Source organism: Octopus bimaculoides, chromosome 11 (assembly GCF_001194135.2).
Source record: "Octopus bimaculoides isolate UCB-OBI-ISO-001 chromosome 11, ASM119413v2, whole genome shotgun sequence".
NCBI lineage: Eukaryota > Metazoa > Mollusca > Cephalopoda > Octopoda > Octopodidae > Octopus > Octopus bimaculoides.
In genome coordinates, this window is record NC_068991.1 from 60,010,529 (window position 1) to 60,027,154 (window position 16,626).

General features: G+C 38.3%; 2 protein-coding genes across 2 annotated transcripts in view; one reads left to right on the plus strand and one right to left on the minus strand.

Moving 5' to 3' along the window:
- LOC106879605 (NADH dehydrogenase [ubiquinone] 1 beta subcomplex subunit 11, mitochondrial) overlaps nt 1-10,842 on the plus strand; it is a 13,557-nt gene extending 2,715 nt beyond the window's left edge. Inside the window, exons 2-3 of the mRNA XM_014929255.2 lie at nt 5,162-5,295; nt 10,459-10,842. Of these exons, the coding sequence (XP_014784741.1) occupies nt 5,162-5,295; nt 10,459-10,606 (282 nt within the window). The 3' untranslated portion in view covers nt 10,607-10,842. The remainder of the gene's footprint in view (nt 1-5,161; nt 5,296-10,458) is intronic.
- Nucleotides 1-12,015, minus strand: part of LOC106879604 (serine-rich adhesin for platelets) — a 45,687-nt gene extending 33,672 nt beyond the window's left edge. The window contains exon 1 of the mRNA XM_014929254.2: nt 11,857-12,015. The gene's annotated coding sequence lies outside the window, so the exon portion shown is untranslated. The remainder of the gene's footprint in view (nt 1-11,856) is intronic.
- Nucleotides 12,016-16,626: the final 4,611 nt, after the last annotated feature.

Consider the following 16,626-nt stretch of genomic DNA (forward strand, 5'->3'; position numbering starts at 1 on the left):
CCTAACCGTAATCCTAAAACTAATCCTAACTCTAAAACCCGAACCCTAACCCTAAAACTCTAAAGCTAAAACTAGTACAAATGCACGAACGATGTCATAAATAACAGTGACAAACGAAATATATACTGCTGATAGTTGTTGTTGACAACGGATAGTTTTTGTTGACAAACAACGGCACTAATTTTATTCAATGGAAAAAATCCCGTAACACCGTTGTTTACATTCCACGGCGTAATTGTTTTCACCTCAATAGACGTCAGTGATTGGCTGAAATTACCGAAATACGACAATTTTTTACATGAAATAACTTCGAATACAAAACTTTTTATCTGTTCTATAACACAAAATATACAAGTATTCGAAGTTTGAAAGTGTTTTGGTACCAAAAACACTACAAAAAAATGTTACCCGTCAAATCCTAAAGATCCGATTTGGCTATTCTTTGTAGCAGGTCGAACATTCTTTTAGAACAAGGGTCTTCAACCATTAAGTCATTGACCAGTACCGGGTCGCACAGAATCTTATCTTTTACTTTTTCAGTCATTAGACTGCGGCCATGCTGGGGCACCGCCTTGAAGAATTTTTAGTCGAATGAATGGACATTACTTTTTCTTTTTAAGCCTGGTTCTTATTCTGTTGATAACTTTTGCCGAACCGCTAGATTACGGGGGATGTAAACACACCAATACTGGTTCTCAAGTGGCGGTGAGAGACAGACATTAAGACTCATACATACACACACACACACACACATGTGGGTGGGTGTAACGGGTTTGTCCTTCCCCCATACACACCATCGCTTGATAACCGGTGTAGGTGTGTTTGCGTCCCCGTAAATTAGTGGTTCGGCAAAAGAGGTCGTTAGAATAAGTACTGGAGTCGATTCGTTCGACTAAAGATTCAAGGTGGTACCCCAGCATGGTCGCAGTCTAACGACTGAAACGAGTAAAAGACAAAAGATATTAGGCACTTTGTCTTTTGTTATGCGTGTGTGAAAAAAATTGTCTTGCATGGACCGCTATTTTAGAGATAGTTTGCTCACCTTTCGACCGCAATAGGTCTTGTTAGGATTATAGCTGAAAGATAAAGATTATCAAGGGTTTCCTTATAAGTCTTTTTTTTTTTTTTAGCACCAGGTCAAACTTATGATCAGAAAACTTTTCATCCGTGATCATCATGTCTTTTTTTAAAGATCTGTAGAACTATATTCTCTAACGTGTCTGTACGGTTAATATGTAGTTAAACTCCCTGGACCAAAAAATAAAATAATAAATATAGGTGTAAAAAAAAAGTGTAGAAAACGAATATGAAAACAAAAATTTGCGCAAACGAATGACGTGGGGTGTGGCGAGAAGACTTTCAGAAAATTCACACAACCCGATTTTTCCCACATAACTTTCAGGAAAATGGATATATATAAATGAAATTTTATAGAAATACTGTTCAAATGGCATAACCATCTGTTATTAACTGTGTGTACACTATGTTCGAGAATAAAACATACCGTGTAGACTTAATGTTTATATTTGTTGTAACAAACAGTAATCGCCACAAGAAATCCAGATTATCTAGTGGAAGGGAATCCAAGCGATTGTAATATTTATGCTTTGGTACTGTTCATTTATCTTAGTCCCTAATTGAATTGATATCGTTGTCAATTTATTGCTGCTGCATGGGACCCTGTGGGGCTTTTTAAAAATTTTTTTGTTTAGCCCTAGGACTCATAAGGTCGATTACTCAGTTTCCATGGCCTATAAGTGACCGACATCATAATATTCCCCTCGAACGAGACGCTGGTCCCTTGCAGTGTTCAAGGTCAGTTTTCAGAGGAAGGGACAAGTCGATTACATTGTCTCTAGTAATTGACTGGTATTTTATTTTATCGACTTTGAAGGAATGAAAGGCAAAGTTAACCTCTCAGAACGTTAAAAACCAGAACAGCCGCTAAGCATTTTGACAGACGTATTGACGAATCTGCCAGCATGCCGCTTGTAAGACATCATTACCATGTGTAAATGTCCTATCAATATTAGAAGATAAAGGGTGAAAACAAAGCACGAATAACTCATTTCTATCATCAATAAATAGTGATACCTCGCAGTACGAGTTTAATTAGTTCCATGATTGAGCTCGTTTGACGATTTACTCGTTTTACAAATCAATTTTCCCCATTGAAATGAATTAAAATGTAATTAATCTCTTCCAGCCCATCCATGAATAATTTTCCTATGGATTTTAAAACAGAAAAGGTGCAGTTACAAGGAAAATGACAATTATAAAAACATAATAAAAGAGAATGCAAAAGAAATATGTAAACTGGTTGGTACTTTTTGGTTATCTCACCCCCATTAAAAAATTGCCATTAAAAACTGGGTTATCTCACCACTAAAAAATTGAATTTATGTGGCGACGAGATTGGATTAAAGGTTAGATCCTTTTGATTCAATACTTCAACACATTGTTGACGTTTGACCTCCTCAAGGCATGAGATAACTGAAAAGTACCGATTATTGTTTGGAAGGAGAATCTCCTTCCATTAAGACTCCAGGAAGAACAGTTTCTGGCGTTTTCTGTCACACTTCACTTAATTTAGGCTTTTGGGACACGCTTTCTTCACTTTTCACACTTCCAGGTTGTTACATTAGAAACATATCAAGAGAAGTCTGCTTTTTCCTGCCTTTCAAAATGTTACAAAAATGCGCCAGAGTGTTGTCATTAAATAAAGCAGCTGCACGAACTGTAGATACTTTTTCAGGTTGATATTTTTCTACAAATTCAGAAACATACTGCCTTTATGTCACTCGTAGAGATAGCCTTCTTCGCTACACTCTCTTCCTCCAGGGAGTCAGTCTCTTCCACCGCATCCGAATGCTGCTGCTCCTGAAGCTGCAGAAGTTCATCTGTCATCAGCTTCTCTGAGTGCCAGGCCATATTGGTGATTTTCAGGCAGTTAGAAATGTTGTAGTTCTCCTTCCAAAACTCACGAAGGGTAAGATTTGTATTTTGGGTTTTTGGTGTACGATGTCTTAAAATTAGAAATCACCTTTTGGTCCATGGGCTGCAAGATAGGGGTGGTGTTTTGCATGAAAGGTCTAGAACTTTTGTAAATCTAAATTCGTCCAGGATATCATCTTCGAAGTTTGTAGTGTAAGCAGGAGCATTGGTGAGAATAAGGAGAGCCTTGAGAGGAAGATTGTTCTCCAGAAGATACTTTTTCACTGCTGGTCCGAAGATAAGGTTGACCCACTCGTTGCAGAATTGCCTGGTGACTCGGGCTTTAACGTTTACCCACACCCCCCACGACCTGCAGCTTCTCCTTCAGGATTTTGTGCGACTTGAATGCTCGTGAGTTTTCGGAATGGCAGAGAAGGAGCGGCTTAATCCTCAAGTCTCTACTCGCAATGGCACAAAGAGTTAGTCTATCTTTCATAAGCTTGTGGCCTGATGTTTTCTTCTCTGCAGTTAGGTTCTTCTGGGCATTCGTCCCCCCCCCCAAAAAAAAACCCCGCCAGTTTCATCACAGTTGAATACCTGTTGTGCGGTGTGCTCCTCTGCTGTGATGAGCTGCGTAATTCACGTACGAAATCCTCAGCTGCCTTCGTGTTGGAACTTGCAGCTTCTCCATACCTGATGACACCATGAACACCAGTCCTCTTCTTGAAATTATCGACCCTGCCGCGACTGGCCTTAAAATGCGTCTGCTGATGTCTCCTCCGTTGATGTTCCAGGGTTCTGCTTCAAGAGATCCCAATACAGCACTCGTGCTTTCTCACTGATGATGGTCTCCGTAATCGTACCCCCTTCGAGTTACTTCTCGTTGATCCACAGAAGAAGCGATTTTCCCATCTCTTCTTGGACAGATGTGCGTTGCTTGGAGAGACTAGAGACACCATTTGCTGTAACGGCCTTGATCTCGTCCTTTTTCTTCAGGATGGTGCTGATCGTCGACGTGTTTTGGTCGTATTAACGTGCTATATCCACTACATGCACTCCTTTCTCATGTTTATCACTGATTTCAATCTTCAATTGTATCGTAATCAGTTTATTCTTCTTCTCAGCACTGTCCTTTGCATTAACCTTCTTAGGACCCATGGCTAACGCAACTAATTATTATAAAATAATAGCAAATACTATACAAAACTAAAAAACAAAACAAAAAACACTTGGAAAACGCAACAGGGATGTGCGAGTTCAGCGCTGACTAGTGATTGCTGGTATGAAACTCCTTCGTACTTCAAGACAAAAATTCGCACGAGCCCTGGCACGTATAGCAAATTACGATATATTTATGTAGAGTTGCCTCCCCTGGATTATAAATGTAAATATATGTTAAATTCGCTTTCTCACTTTCCTTCCTTCCTTCTGTCACATACTGTTATTTCTCCGTCTTTGTATCTACCTGTCTCTCTCATTCCAATGTTTGAATTTTTTTTGTTTAGTTAAATAGCTAGATAATTGAGTCTTTATTGCAGTTTCCGAGTTGGAGTAGATCATCCAAAAGTAAAATGTTTGTTCCAACATTGAATTTAAAGAACCAGCCGACCTTATAAATAAGCAGTTTAAAAATGAAGAGGGCGTTCATTCTCACCGTGTGGCAAATGCCTTCCATTATAACTCCTGACCGGAGACTGTGTGGAAGCCTGTCGTAGATATCTTTTATCTGTTTCACTCATTGAACTACGATCATGCTGGGGCATTGCCTTGAATGATTTAGTCGAACAAATCGACACCAGCAGTTACTTTTGTAAGCCTGGTAATTATTCTGTTCGTCTCTTTTGCTGAGCAGCTAAATTACAGGGACGTAAACAAACTTATGCCGGTTGTCTGGTGGTGAGACAAACTCAGACGCACCCTCACATACACTCACGATGCCTAAAATTTTGTGGGGTGGGGGTTAATCGACTACATCGACTCATCTTATAAAGGGCAAAGTCAACCTCAGTGAAATTTGAACTTGAAACACAAAACTGGAAGAAATGTTGGTAAGCAGGCTGGCAACAGGAAGGCTTTAGAAAATGTTTCAGTAAATTCCATCTGCCCCATTCAGGCATTGGAAAGTAGATTTTAAAATGATGACAACGATGGCAATGATGACAATTCAGACATTTTTGCAAACAATGTTTTACTAAAATGTTTTACTAAATTTTGTTTATATTTTCAGAACTGGATTAACTATGGTTATGATTTTGTTGATAAAGACCTGGATCGTTTTATCCATAACATGACAATGTTTATCTCCATAACGCTATGTGTTGTGGGCGGAACATATTTGCTAGCATATCTACCTGATGGGAGGTATTTCTAATTTTTCAATTTGTCTTTTTTTTTTTTATGCTTTTATTTTTGACCTTTGTTTCTATAATCTTTGTGGTCTCAATAGCTCTACTATTTGCTTCCCAACCATGTCATCTTGGGTTCAGTCCCATTGTGTGGCATCTTAGAGGCAAGTGTCTTCTACTATAGCCTCAGGTCAGCCAAAACCTTGTGAGTGGATTTGGTGGACAGAAACTGAAAGAAGTCCATTGTGTATAGGTGTGCGTGTTTGTGCATACCCTTGTCCTGACATCATGTGATGGTTGTAAATGAGGATCACTGTCATACAGGTGATGTTAATTTCTAGTCTTCCATTAAAATCCTGTATGGCCATGGTCCAGTCTTATTTCATTTGGAAACAGGTGAGGGTTGGCAATAGAAAAGGCACCTCAACAAATTCCATCTGACCCATGCATGCATAGAAAAGTGAATGTTAAATGATCCTTCCTGAGTCATAAGGCTGGTTTCCTAGTTTTTGTGGCATATACAAGGGGCTGCTGAATAGTTCTTAGCTTTGGCTAAAAGAAAATACAGGAGGATCAATTATAATTTTTCCCAGCATATTCCTCTCTCAGATTCACATACTTATTGCAGTGGTCCTTCTAAGCCCTGTGAAAGAACTCAGAAGGTTGGACCTCCAACCTGGCCTTTTGCAATACCCTTAAAGCCAGGAGCTTATCAGCACCCCCTTGTATATTCCTCACTGCACGGGATGCCAGTCCATTACAGGATTACTCATTTTTGCCAGCTGACTGGACTGGGGCAATGTGAAGTAGTGTTTTGCTCAAGAAGACAACATGTCATCAGGTCTAGGAATTGATTACGAGTCCCACACCCCAACCACTAAGCCACATACCTTCATAAGTGAATGTTAAAGGATGCTGATGATGATGACAACACATAAACTCACATTTTCACACACAACATTCTAACAAAACATTTATTAGGTTGTCCAGAAAGTTCTGAGCGTTTTTAAGCTAAATCTTTTAACGCTTCATTGAACACACCTGAAACAAAACACAGTTAAAACTTAGATGTTGCTTGAAGTGGTAGTGTATTTCTTTGTTGCTTACTAAAAATAGATTTATCTTTCATTCTGGTTACCCTTTATTGACATTTGAAATGGATGACCAAAAATTTCATATTCATGTTGTAATGCTTTTCTTTTTAAATAAGAAAATGCTGCAAAGATTTGCGTAAACATTTGTGAAGTTTATGGTGACGATACTATTGGTGAATCAACTGTTTGAAGGTGGTTTGCAAAATTTAAAGCTGGAGAGTTTAGTTTGGGGGATGACAGTCCCAGTAGAAGATCTTAAAAATTGGATGAAGCTGTTTTGAAGGCAAAAATCGAAGAAACTCAAATAGCACAACTAGAAAACTTACAGAAGAGTTGGACGTTTTTTAAAAGTATGGCTCATGAATAGCTAGTGAAGCTAGGATACATTTCTTGTTATAAGATATGGGTCCCTCACAAACTCTCAGAAAAGAATTGTTTGGACTGGTATTCCGTTTATGATATGCTTTTGAAACAAAATTAAAGCATTCCTTCTTTTTGGAACAACTTGTGAGTGGAGATGGAAAATGGATTGTGTACAAAAACGTAATGCGAAAAAGATCCTGGAGTTTGAGTAAGGATCCCTCAAAACAGCAAGCAAAGATGAATCTATGCCAAAAAAGCTATGCTTTGTGTTTGGTGGGATCATAAAGGCATTATCTATTATGAGCTTCTCCCACAAAACCAGACCATTAATTCTAATGTGTACTATTGTCAGCTGGCTAATTTGAACCAAAAGATCTAAGAATTGAGACTGGAGATTGTCAACAGGAAAGGGGTAATGTTCCAACAAGACAATGCCTGACCACATGTCTTCGGCTACCCAAACAAAGTTACATGAACTTTGCTGGGATCTCTTATCCCATCCACCATATTCTCCTGATATTGCGCCATCCGACTACCACTTGTTTTTGTCTTGACAGAACTCATTGCAAGGAAAAACATTGAACAATTTAGATAGTCAAAATGCATCTAGATAACTTTACTTCAAAACCAGTCAAATTTTGTTGAAGGAATATTTGAATTACCTGATAGATAGGCAAAAGTCATTAATCATCATCATCATCATCATCATCATCGTTTAACGTCCGCTTTCCATGCTAGCATGGGTTGGACGATTTGACTGAGGACTGGTGAAACCGGATGGCAACACCAGGCTCCAATCTAAATTTGGCAGAGTTTTTACAGTTGGATGCCCTTCCTAACGCCAACCACTCAGAGAGTGTAGTAGGTGCTTTTACGTGTCACCTGCACGAAGGCCAGTCAGGCGATACTGGCAACGGCCACGCTCGAAATGGTGTCTTTTATGTGCTACCCGCACAAGCCAGTCCAGGGGCACTGGCAACGATCTCGCTCGAAAATCCTACGGAAGCCAGTCAGGCGGTACTGGCAACGGCCGCGCTCATTAATGGAAATTATTTCATTGAATAAAATTTATTGAAAGGTCAATTATTTCTATCTCTTTTTGCATATTAAAAACGCTCAAAACTTCCCAGACAACCTAATTGAATAGATGACGCATTAAACAAATAGTTATTAAGATTAACATACTCTGGGGTGTAGGCATGGCACCCTGTACTATGTTTGGCCTGTTTCTTTGTTTCCACTCTGTGGCCCCTTGGCATGTGCCTTCTATAGCCTCAGTTTGACCAAGGGCATTGTGGGCAGCTGGAAACTAGAAACTTGTTAGATGAACCCATTACTTTTCTTCAGTTGTAAACTTAATTCATCACCTGGCTTAACCCCACCATCTGACCTTTGGACATAGTTAGTGGACTTCACTTTAGTGTGCATTTGGGTGATTGCTCCAGTTTGTAGTTAATACCCGCCTTTCCTTTCATCACTTTCAGAGGTGCTGCCTTTAACTTATTCATTTAAACCCTTCACTTCCTGTGGAGTATAGACCATCAATGACATCTCTCCACTGTTCTTGACTCTGTGACTGTCCTTTCTGTTTCATCCTGTATACAAAGCCCTCCTCTCCCAGGTCTGGTTGGTTTCAAATTGTCACCAATCTTTTATTCTTTTACTTGTTTCAGTCATTTGACTATGGCCATGCTGGAGCAACACCTTAGAGGGTTTTAGTCAAACAAATCAACCTCGGGACATATTCTTTGTCAGCCTTGTACTTATTCTATCAGTAACTTACAGGGACATAAATGCATCGACATCAGTTGTCAAGCAGTGGTGGTGGGACAAACAGACGCAATGAGACACATTAATATATATATATATATATATATATACAGTTTGTGTCCATCAAATCCACTTACAAGGCATTGGTCAAGTCAAGGCTATAGTAGAAGACCCTAACCCAAAATGTCACACAGTGGGACTGAACCTAGAACCATGTGGTTGGGAAGCAAGCTTCTGGTCCTCTACCAGGGGTTCCCAACCACTTTTTTTATTTACAGACCCCTTTCATTACTCTTTTACTCTAGTGGACCCATGTAATCATTCAATGTTTAAAGACTAGTTTTATAGATACTTCTTTCGAAATTCATATTTTGTTTCTCCCACATTAACTATTCTCTTTTCACTTTTTTACTTGTTTCAATCATTTGACTTTGGCCTTTAGTTGAGCAAATTGACCCCAGGGCTTATTTTTTATAAGCCTAGTACTTATTCTATCAGTCTCTTTTGCCGAACTGCTAAGTTACGGGAACGTAAACACACCAGCATCGGTTGTCAAGTGATGTTGGGGGGACAAACACAGACATACAGACATGTCCCCAGTCATACCATCTAACCCATGCCAACATGGAAAGCAGATGTTAAATGATGCGACGACATATATACGACGGGCTTCTTTCAGTTTCTGTCTACCAAATCCACTCAGCCCGAGGCTATAGTAGAAGACACTTGCCCAAGGTGCCACGCAGTGAGACTGAACCCGTAACCATGTGGTTTGTAAGCAAGCTACTTACCACACAGCCACTTCTAGGCCTATGTAAAATGATAAAGAAACCAAGCTGTTTCTTGCAATAAACATATCTACATCAAGATTATTTTCATGGACCCTTAAACTACTATTGTGGATCCCCAATTTATTATTTTACTTGCATGTACCCCCAGGGGTCACATGGACATTGTTTGACAATTGCTGACCTACACAAACCTCTTTTTACTTTGGGGAAGAATTGGCCCAAATTAGTCTGGCCTCTTTCTTAGGACCTGTCCAGCATGAGGAGCCTTACTAGGAACTTGCACTCTACTGCTGACATAGGTCATTGAGACACAGGTTACCACATTGTAACAAGGACTGGCCCTTGTGGTAGCCTTCTCTTTAAGATGGAGCCCTTAACCCTTAAGCATTCAGATTAATCTGTTCCGTGAAAAGCTTATTTATTAATATTTTAAATTAATCATGTATTATGTCATAGCGTTGAGATTTCAATGATATGATTGTTTATTTTTAAGATGATATTGTAGGATAGGTGTGAGAGGCCTGATCTGATTAGCTTAACCCTTTAGCATTCAGATTACTCTTATCAAATGTAATGCTTATATAATTACATTATTGTGAATTACTCCTACTCCTGCATTGTCTTGTAGTTTTAAGATTTCAATGATGGTATTCTTTACTTGTGGAATGACATTGTAGGGTAGGTCTAAGAGGCCAGATCTGGCTAGTATGAACATAAGAAGAATATTTGGCCCAGGTATGGCTTGTTTAGATGTTAAAGAGTTAAACATAAAGCAAGTAGAATATTTAGGCCAGATATGGCCAGATTAAATGCCAGAGGGTTAAAAGAAACAAAATTTAATACACCATCTTCTGGCTTGTTGAGAGTATGCAAAGACACAAAAAAAATTTCCCTTCTTCTATCAGTCTTAGGGACCCATCAAAAGATTCTTTTACTGAGTAAGCTATCAAAAATGTACTAAATGACTGTTACCTCTAATTTTAAATGAATTCTCTTTTGTTCCTCATTTACTCTTCTCTCCTCTTGTCTTCTCCCTCTCTCCTGGATTCTCTTGCTCTGTCACCAGTGCACTTGATTCTCTCTTCCACCTTCAGTTACAATTTAACCCCTTCCCTCCACCTCTCTTCATTCTATGATGTTGTGTTTTGTCTATTTACCTAGGTTGAAAGAATGGTCTCTACGAGAAGCTTATCTGGAGCTAGATCGCAGGGAAAGTGAAGGTCTTGATTTAATATCACCTGACTTCTTATCACCTGAAAGTATAGAACTGCCGCCAGATGATGAAATAACTCAAGAAATCATAATTTAACATTGTCCGGCTGAAGGAGACATACATGATGAAGGGACAAGAGAGTATAGACATATATGTGGTGACAAAATGTCCCTTTACTCTCTTGATTAGTTAAGAAGACTGTGTAAGAGATGTCAGACATGTTAGCAGGAACGTTGTGTTGTTTTTTGTTTATTTTTTGAAGATTCAAAAGAATTTTTTTTATATATAGTTTTTTTTTTCTTTCAAATGAACTAAAAAACTTTAAAAATTCACTGCGTTGTTCATTTTCTATTTTTTTCATTAGGTTCTCTTAAAATAAGGTGGCAAATTTGCAGAATCATTAGAATATGTGTGTGTTATTGTCTCATTGTTTTGACTTCATGTGAGGAAGGACAGCAGGCAGTAGAAAATCTACCTCAACAAATTCTATCCATCCATGCAAACATGTTAAAGTGGATGTTAACTGTTGAAGATTTTATACATGCATACACACATGCACGCACAAACATACTTTTGTACAGATATATGTTTAATCGGGGGAAGAGCTAGTGTCTGTCTTGCTACATGCCCTCAAGACTGTTGGTGGGATTAGGGTGGAAGGTATCCTTTAATCCAAAATGAGGTCAAAATGCTTGCTTCAGAGTGGTGGTGGGGGGAATGAAACTCCACTAGAGGTACCCAAAATAATAAGTGTTTGTGTGAAGCAGGATAATGCCAAATTATTAAAGAATTGTAACCATTATTACATCACGGGTGAAAATTTTTGCATTAAGTGAATCATTTATATATTAGAGCACTAATTACATTTACGTACACATACATGCAATTATATATAAAGGTCAGTTGCTGGATTCATTAGAATCAAGGTACTTTAACATATTGGATGCCAGTACTTAACTTATAATACTTTGGAGCAACTTAAAATTGTTTGTTGGTTGTATACTGTATGTATGGACATATACACTCGTACATGTATCTGCATATATAAATACACATAGATAGGTGCATATATACGCAGGTACTCAATACAATACAAACTGTAGATCCAACTCAGGGATGGTTCCAAGTGTTACGTATGTATAAAAGAACACAAGTTTCAAAATTCACTTCAGCTGTTTCGGTAGTATTTTGGCTGTGTGGTAAGGAGCTTCCTTCCCATTCAAACATATATATATATATATATAGTTAATCCAAACACACACCTGCCAGAATACTGCAGAAATGAAATGACACCACAAAGAAAACAGGAGCGGGGAACACCACAAATCCTAAACAGGTCCACTTACCTCGGCTAAATGCAGTTCGTACGGACGCTCGTGACAAACAAGGATTGATCTTCTCAGTCATCGGGAAAACCAACATAACGATTAAAAAAGGAAAAGAAGTGGGAAAACATATTCGGAAACGAAGAGTAGCTGCCTACGTCGGCGAGGGCGATGTTTGTGGAGAAATATGTATTTGTGTATATATGTTTAAGTGTATTTTGTATGTGTGTATATTGTTTGTGCGTGTGTTGAGTGTGTTCATGTATTTTAAAAGTAAGACTATACCCTGTATACTCTTACTCTTTTAAAATACTCATGCATTTTAAGAGTAAGACTATATGATATTAGTTACTGTATCCGGTGGCTTATAAGACGCACTTATACTAAAAAAAAAAAAAAAATCTCAAAGCATTCTCCTCACGCGGGTTTTATTTGCAAAGTTAGTCCTCCTTTAAACCAAGCTTGTCCCTAACACTCACTACTATAGGCTTATTTTAATCCAGACGGTCTCTTGTACCTAGCCTGACTTATTGCTTTATGTTCAGCTCTGTTGCTAATTTGTTGCTCTATTGCTAAAGTATTTTCATAACATTTTGTAATGCACTCTTAAATTGCTTTAAATATTACACGCTTTAGTAAACTAACAACTATTTTTCCTGAAAATGCAATGTTGAATTTGGGGTGCATCGAATATGCCCATGCGTCTTTTAAGCCATCAAATACATTATGTCCTCAATGTGATTATGATCCAGTAAAATGTCTAAAGTGTATTTGGTGATTATGGTAAAACATCGGATCTAAGATATTGTTCGGTGAAATATCTTGATACTGTCGTCTTGGATTTAGTAGTTATACTACCGCCTATAATAATGTCAGTGTTGGTGTTTGTCGATGCATGGGAGATATGAAATAACATTTAAAGAACGAAAGGTAATTGTTAAGAAAATATGACCATTATTACTTCATAGCCGAAAAACCTCAAATGTGTAACAATCGGACATCTTTCACTTGAAGTAATTCGTGTGCTTTGTTAATGGCACTGATTTACAAAATTTTCAATTTGCTCTGAGGCAAGGATGTGAATAGGTGTTTTTTTTTTTTTTTTTTAACTAATTTTGATGTGGTGACTTCAATTTTCTGAACAGAATAGATACAGAACATAGATGGAACTAAATTACTTGGATAATACAATACATATAAATCATAGTACAGCAGAGAGTTTTTGTGTACACGATCTTGTGTACTTTACCTCCGGGATGTTACGCAAGAGCATCCAGCAAAAGCCCCCATCATGCTGGAGTTCCACTTGTCTTGGTAGTTACTATTCATCTTAGTAATATCTTGGTGGAACTTTTCTCCATGCTCATCACTCACTGTTCTGAGCTTCGGAGGGAAGAAGTTGTGGTGGGAGGGGAGAAAGTGAATTTTGAATGACATTCGGCATCCCATATCCTCATAAGACTAACAGCTTCCTGATGCACTCTTGGTAATCTAGTATCCGTGTGTTACCAAGGAAGCCAAGGCGAACTGACTTAAATGTTTCCCTTGTTCTCAGTTCCTTTTATATAAAAAGCTCCTCAAAGTCCTTATCCTTCAACACCTCTTGAATCTGAGGTCCGATGAAGATGCCCTCCTTCAGCTTAATAGAACTCAGAGCTGGGAACAGAGTGCACAGGTGTTGGAAGGTAGTGCCATTTTTGTCCATGGCCTTCACGAAATTCTTCATTAAACCAAGCTTGGTATGAAGAGGAGGAAGAAGCACCTTGTCCATGTCCACCAGAGGATTTTCTCGGCCTCTGTGTTCACCAGGCATGAAAGTGCTCCTAGATCCCCAGTTCTTCTGCTTGTAGTGCTTGGACACAGCCCGATTGTCTCAGAGACAGAGAAAGCAACAGTACTTTGTTGAAGCTCGCTTGCATACCCATAAGGAGCCCAATGACCTTGAGGTCCACTAGTACTAGTTGTACTTGACAGCTTCCAAAAGGAGCTCCATATTGTCATACAACTCCTTCAGATGGACTGAGTAGGCAATGGGAATGCCGGAGTATTTATTCCTATTGTGCTGGAGTACAGCCTTCAGACTTCGTTTGGAAGAATCTATAAAAAGATGCCAGTCTGAGAGATTGTGTGGGAAACCAAGGAAGGTGAACAAGCCAGAGACATTTGTGCAGTAGCACTCCATGTCGAAGAATGAAGCAAAGTCCTGGTTCCATGTCCTGAAACTGGTGACCCTTGCCTCTGCCTTGACCAGGTTCCACTGCTTAAGTCAGATGCCAGGAGCTCTGACTGCTGCTTAGATAGATACGAATCACGGACAAGGTCATTCAGGATTTGTCCTGTTCTCCAATTTTACAGTCAAAATAATGAGAGTAAGCCGTTCTCAGGAGGAAAGTAATTGTTCAGTGTTGTTCAGTGTTGTGCAACTCTCACACGTAGCAGAATAAATTTGCCTTGTTGATGCACCCTCGGTGTTTTGAAGTCATTGTAGAGATATGTATCATATGTATCACAAAAATCTGGAAAACAAAATAAGAATTGATCATATACATGGTTACATGAATTGTCGCGAAATCATAATGTAAATCTCGAAAACTAGAGGTGATGAGTGAAAACTGGTTTTGTATTTGAAATCAACACTATTTTTATGTTTGCCTCAATTTCTCTGTAAACCAGTGTAGTAAACAAAACGCTAATTAAATGATGTCTTAAAGGAAATTTGTTATAAGAGAACGAAAATGTATCAAGTATTCGAAAACGAATTTTCTTTTATGTTCAAGACTCGATAACATGAAAAAAATGAGGAAAGTAGGAAGAAATGGTATATTAAGGCTTGTATTTTGCAAGTTCTGTGTATCACGTGATACATATGACATATTTTCCTGGTATCCATGCACATCATATACGATACATATTCTCAGTTTTTTCATCCTCCTGAGTAACTTGGTATTTATGAAAGGAAAGCTTTATATTACTCAGAACGTATGAAAGAAGGGCTAACTAAAAGTCTGAAAACAAGCATAGATGTTACAGGCAAAGGTATGAAAATGCTTTCGCCGAGCAAAGGAGTAATTGTAGGTACTAAGAGTGTACATGAAATGAAACAACTGCAGCCAGGAGTTTATAAATCATGTTGAATACTCCAGTTGGAATATTCAAAATATTAAATCATATTTGTTTTAAATTTGAGCACAAGGTCAGCAATTTTAGGGGTAGGGAGCTAGCCGATTTCAACAGGCCCCAGTGCTAAATTGGTACTTGTTTTATCGACCCCGAAAGAGTGAAAGGCAAAATCTACCTCGGTGGTATTTGAACACAGAACGTAAAGAACCGGAAAAAATACTAAGCATTTTGTCCAACGTGCTAACAAGTCAACCAGCTTGTCATCTTAAAAGATTTTTTCTGCTATAGGCACAAGGCCTGAAATTTTATGAGGTGGGGATTAGTCAATTATTAGGTTGTCAAGAAAGTTCTTGCGGAATTTTTGATTTTGATTTTAAATGATGTATTTTAAAAAGTTAAAGAAGTGATTTTAAATTCTCAATCGCAGAATAATGCTAATAATATAGCCTGAACGGATAAACTACCCCTATTTTGCAGAGAAAAGTGTAGGTGGCTAGCTGTGGACTCGAACTCACATTCCCGTGATTATATGTCACGATGCTTTGACCGATTAAGCTAAACTACCCACTACAAATTCGTCTGCAAATTAAGATATATAAATCTCGCTTTATGAGACGCTCTCATATGTTAAATTCAAATTACGACAAACGTAAATAAACAAACAAAGTTTGCTTTTAGAAGCGTTGAGATGTCTTTTAGAAAGTTAAAGAATTGATTTTTAAATTCTCGTAATTTGAATTTAACATATGAGAGCGTTTCATAAAGCGAGATTTATATATCTTAATTTGCAGAGGAATTTGTAGTGGGTAGTTTAGCTTAATCGGTCAAAGCATCGTGACATGTAATCACGGGGATGTGAGTTCGAGTCCACTGCTAGCCTCCTACACTTTTCTCTGCAAAATAAGGGTAGTTTATCCTGTTCAGGCTATATTATTAGCATTATTCTGCGATTCAGAATTTAAAATCACTTCTTTAACTTTCTAAAAGACATCTCAACGCTTCTAAAAGCAAACTTCGTTTGTTTATTTACGTTTGTCGTAATTTGATGTATTTTAAATTAATTTTCGTTAAATTACTTTGACTTCATATATCATTTAAAGCCCATTTTTCGCTCTATCTAATCGTGTTACTCTTTTCTTTTTGAATATTTAGGCCATTTTTTCCGGAACGTTGACTACAACATGGACAAAAAGCAAATTCGCACAATTTTCTTATTCCAGTTCAAGCTAGGCCGAAAGCTGCTGAAACAGTTCGCGATATCAACGATGCGTTTGACCCAGGAAGCACTAATGAACGTACAGCACAATGGTGGACGAGAGTCATGAAGATGATAAGCGTAGTGGTCAGCCATCGGATGTTGACAACGATCAACTAAGAGTCTTAGTGGAAGCCAATCCACGCACAACTTGATTGCTTCTGAATTGGATGTAACGTATACGATAATTTCCAACCACTTGAAAGAGATTGGAAAAACAAAAGTACTTGAGAAATGGGTGCCGCATGAGTTGAACGACAACCAGAAAAAAAAAAAAAGAAAAAAAAACGCCGTTTTGAAGAGTCGTCTTCTCTTCTTTTACGCAACAAGAACGACCCGTTTCTCGACCGGATTGTGACTTGCGATGAAAAGTGGATTCTTTACGACAACTGGTGACGCTCAACTCAGTTGTTGGA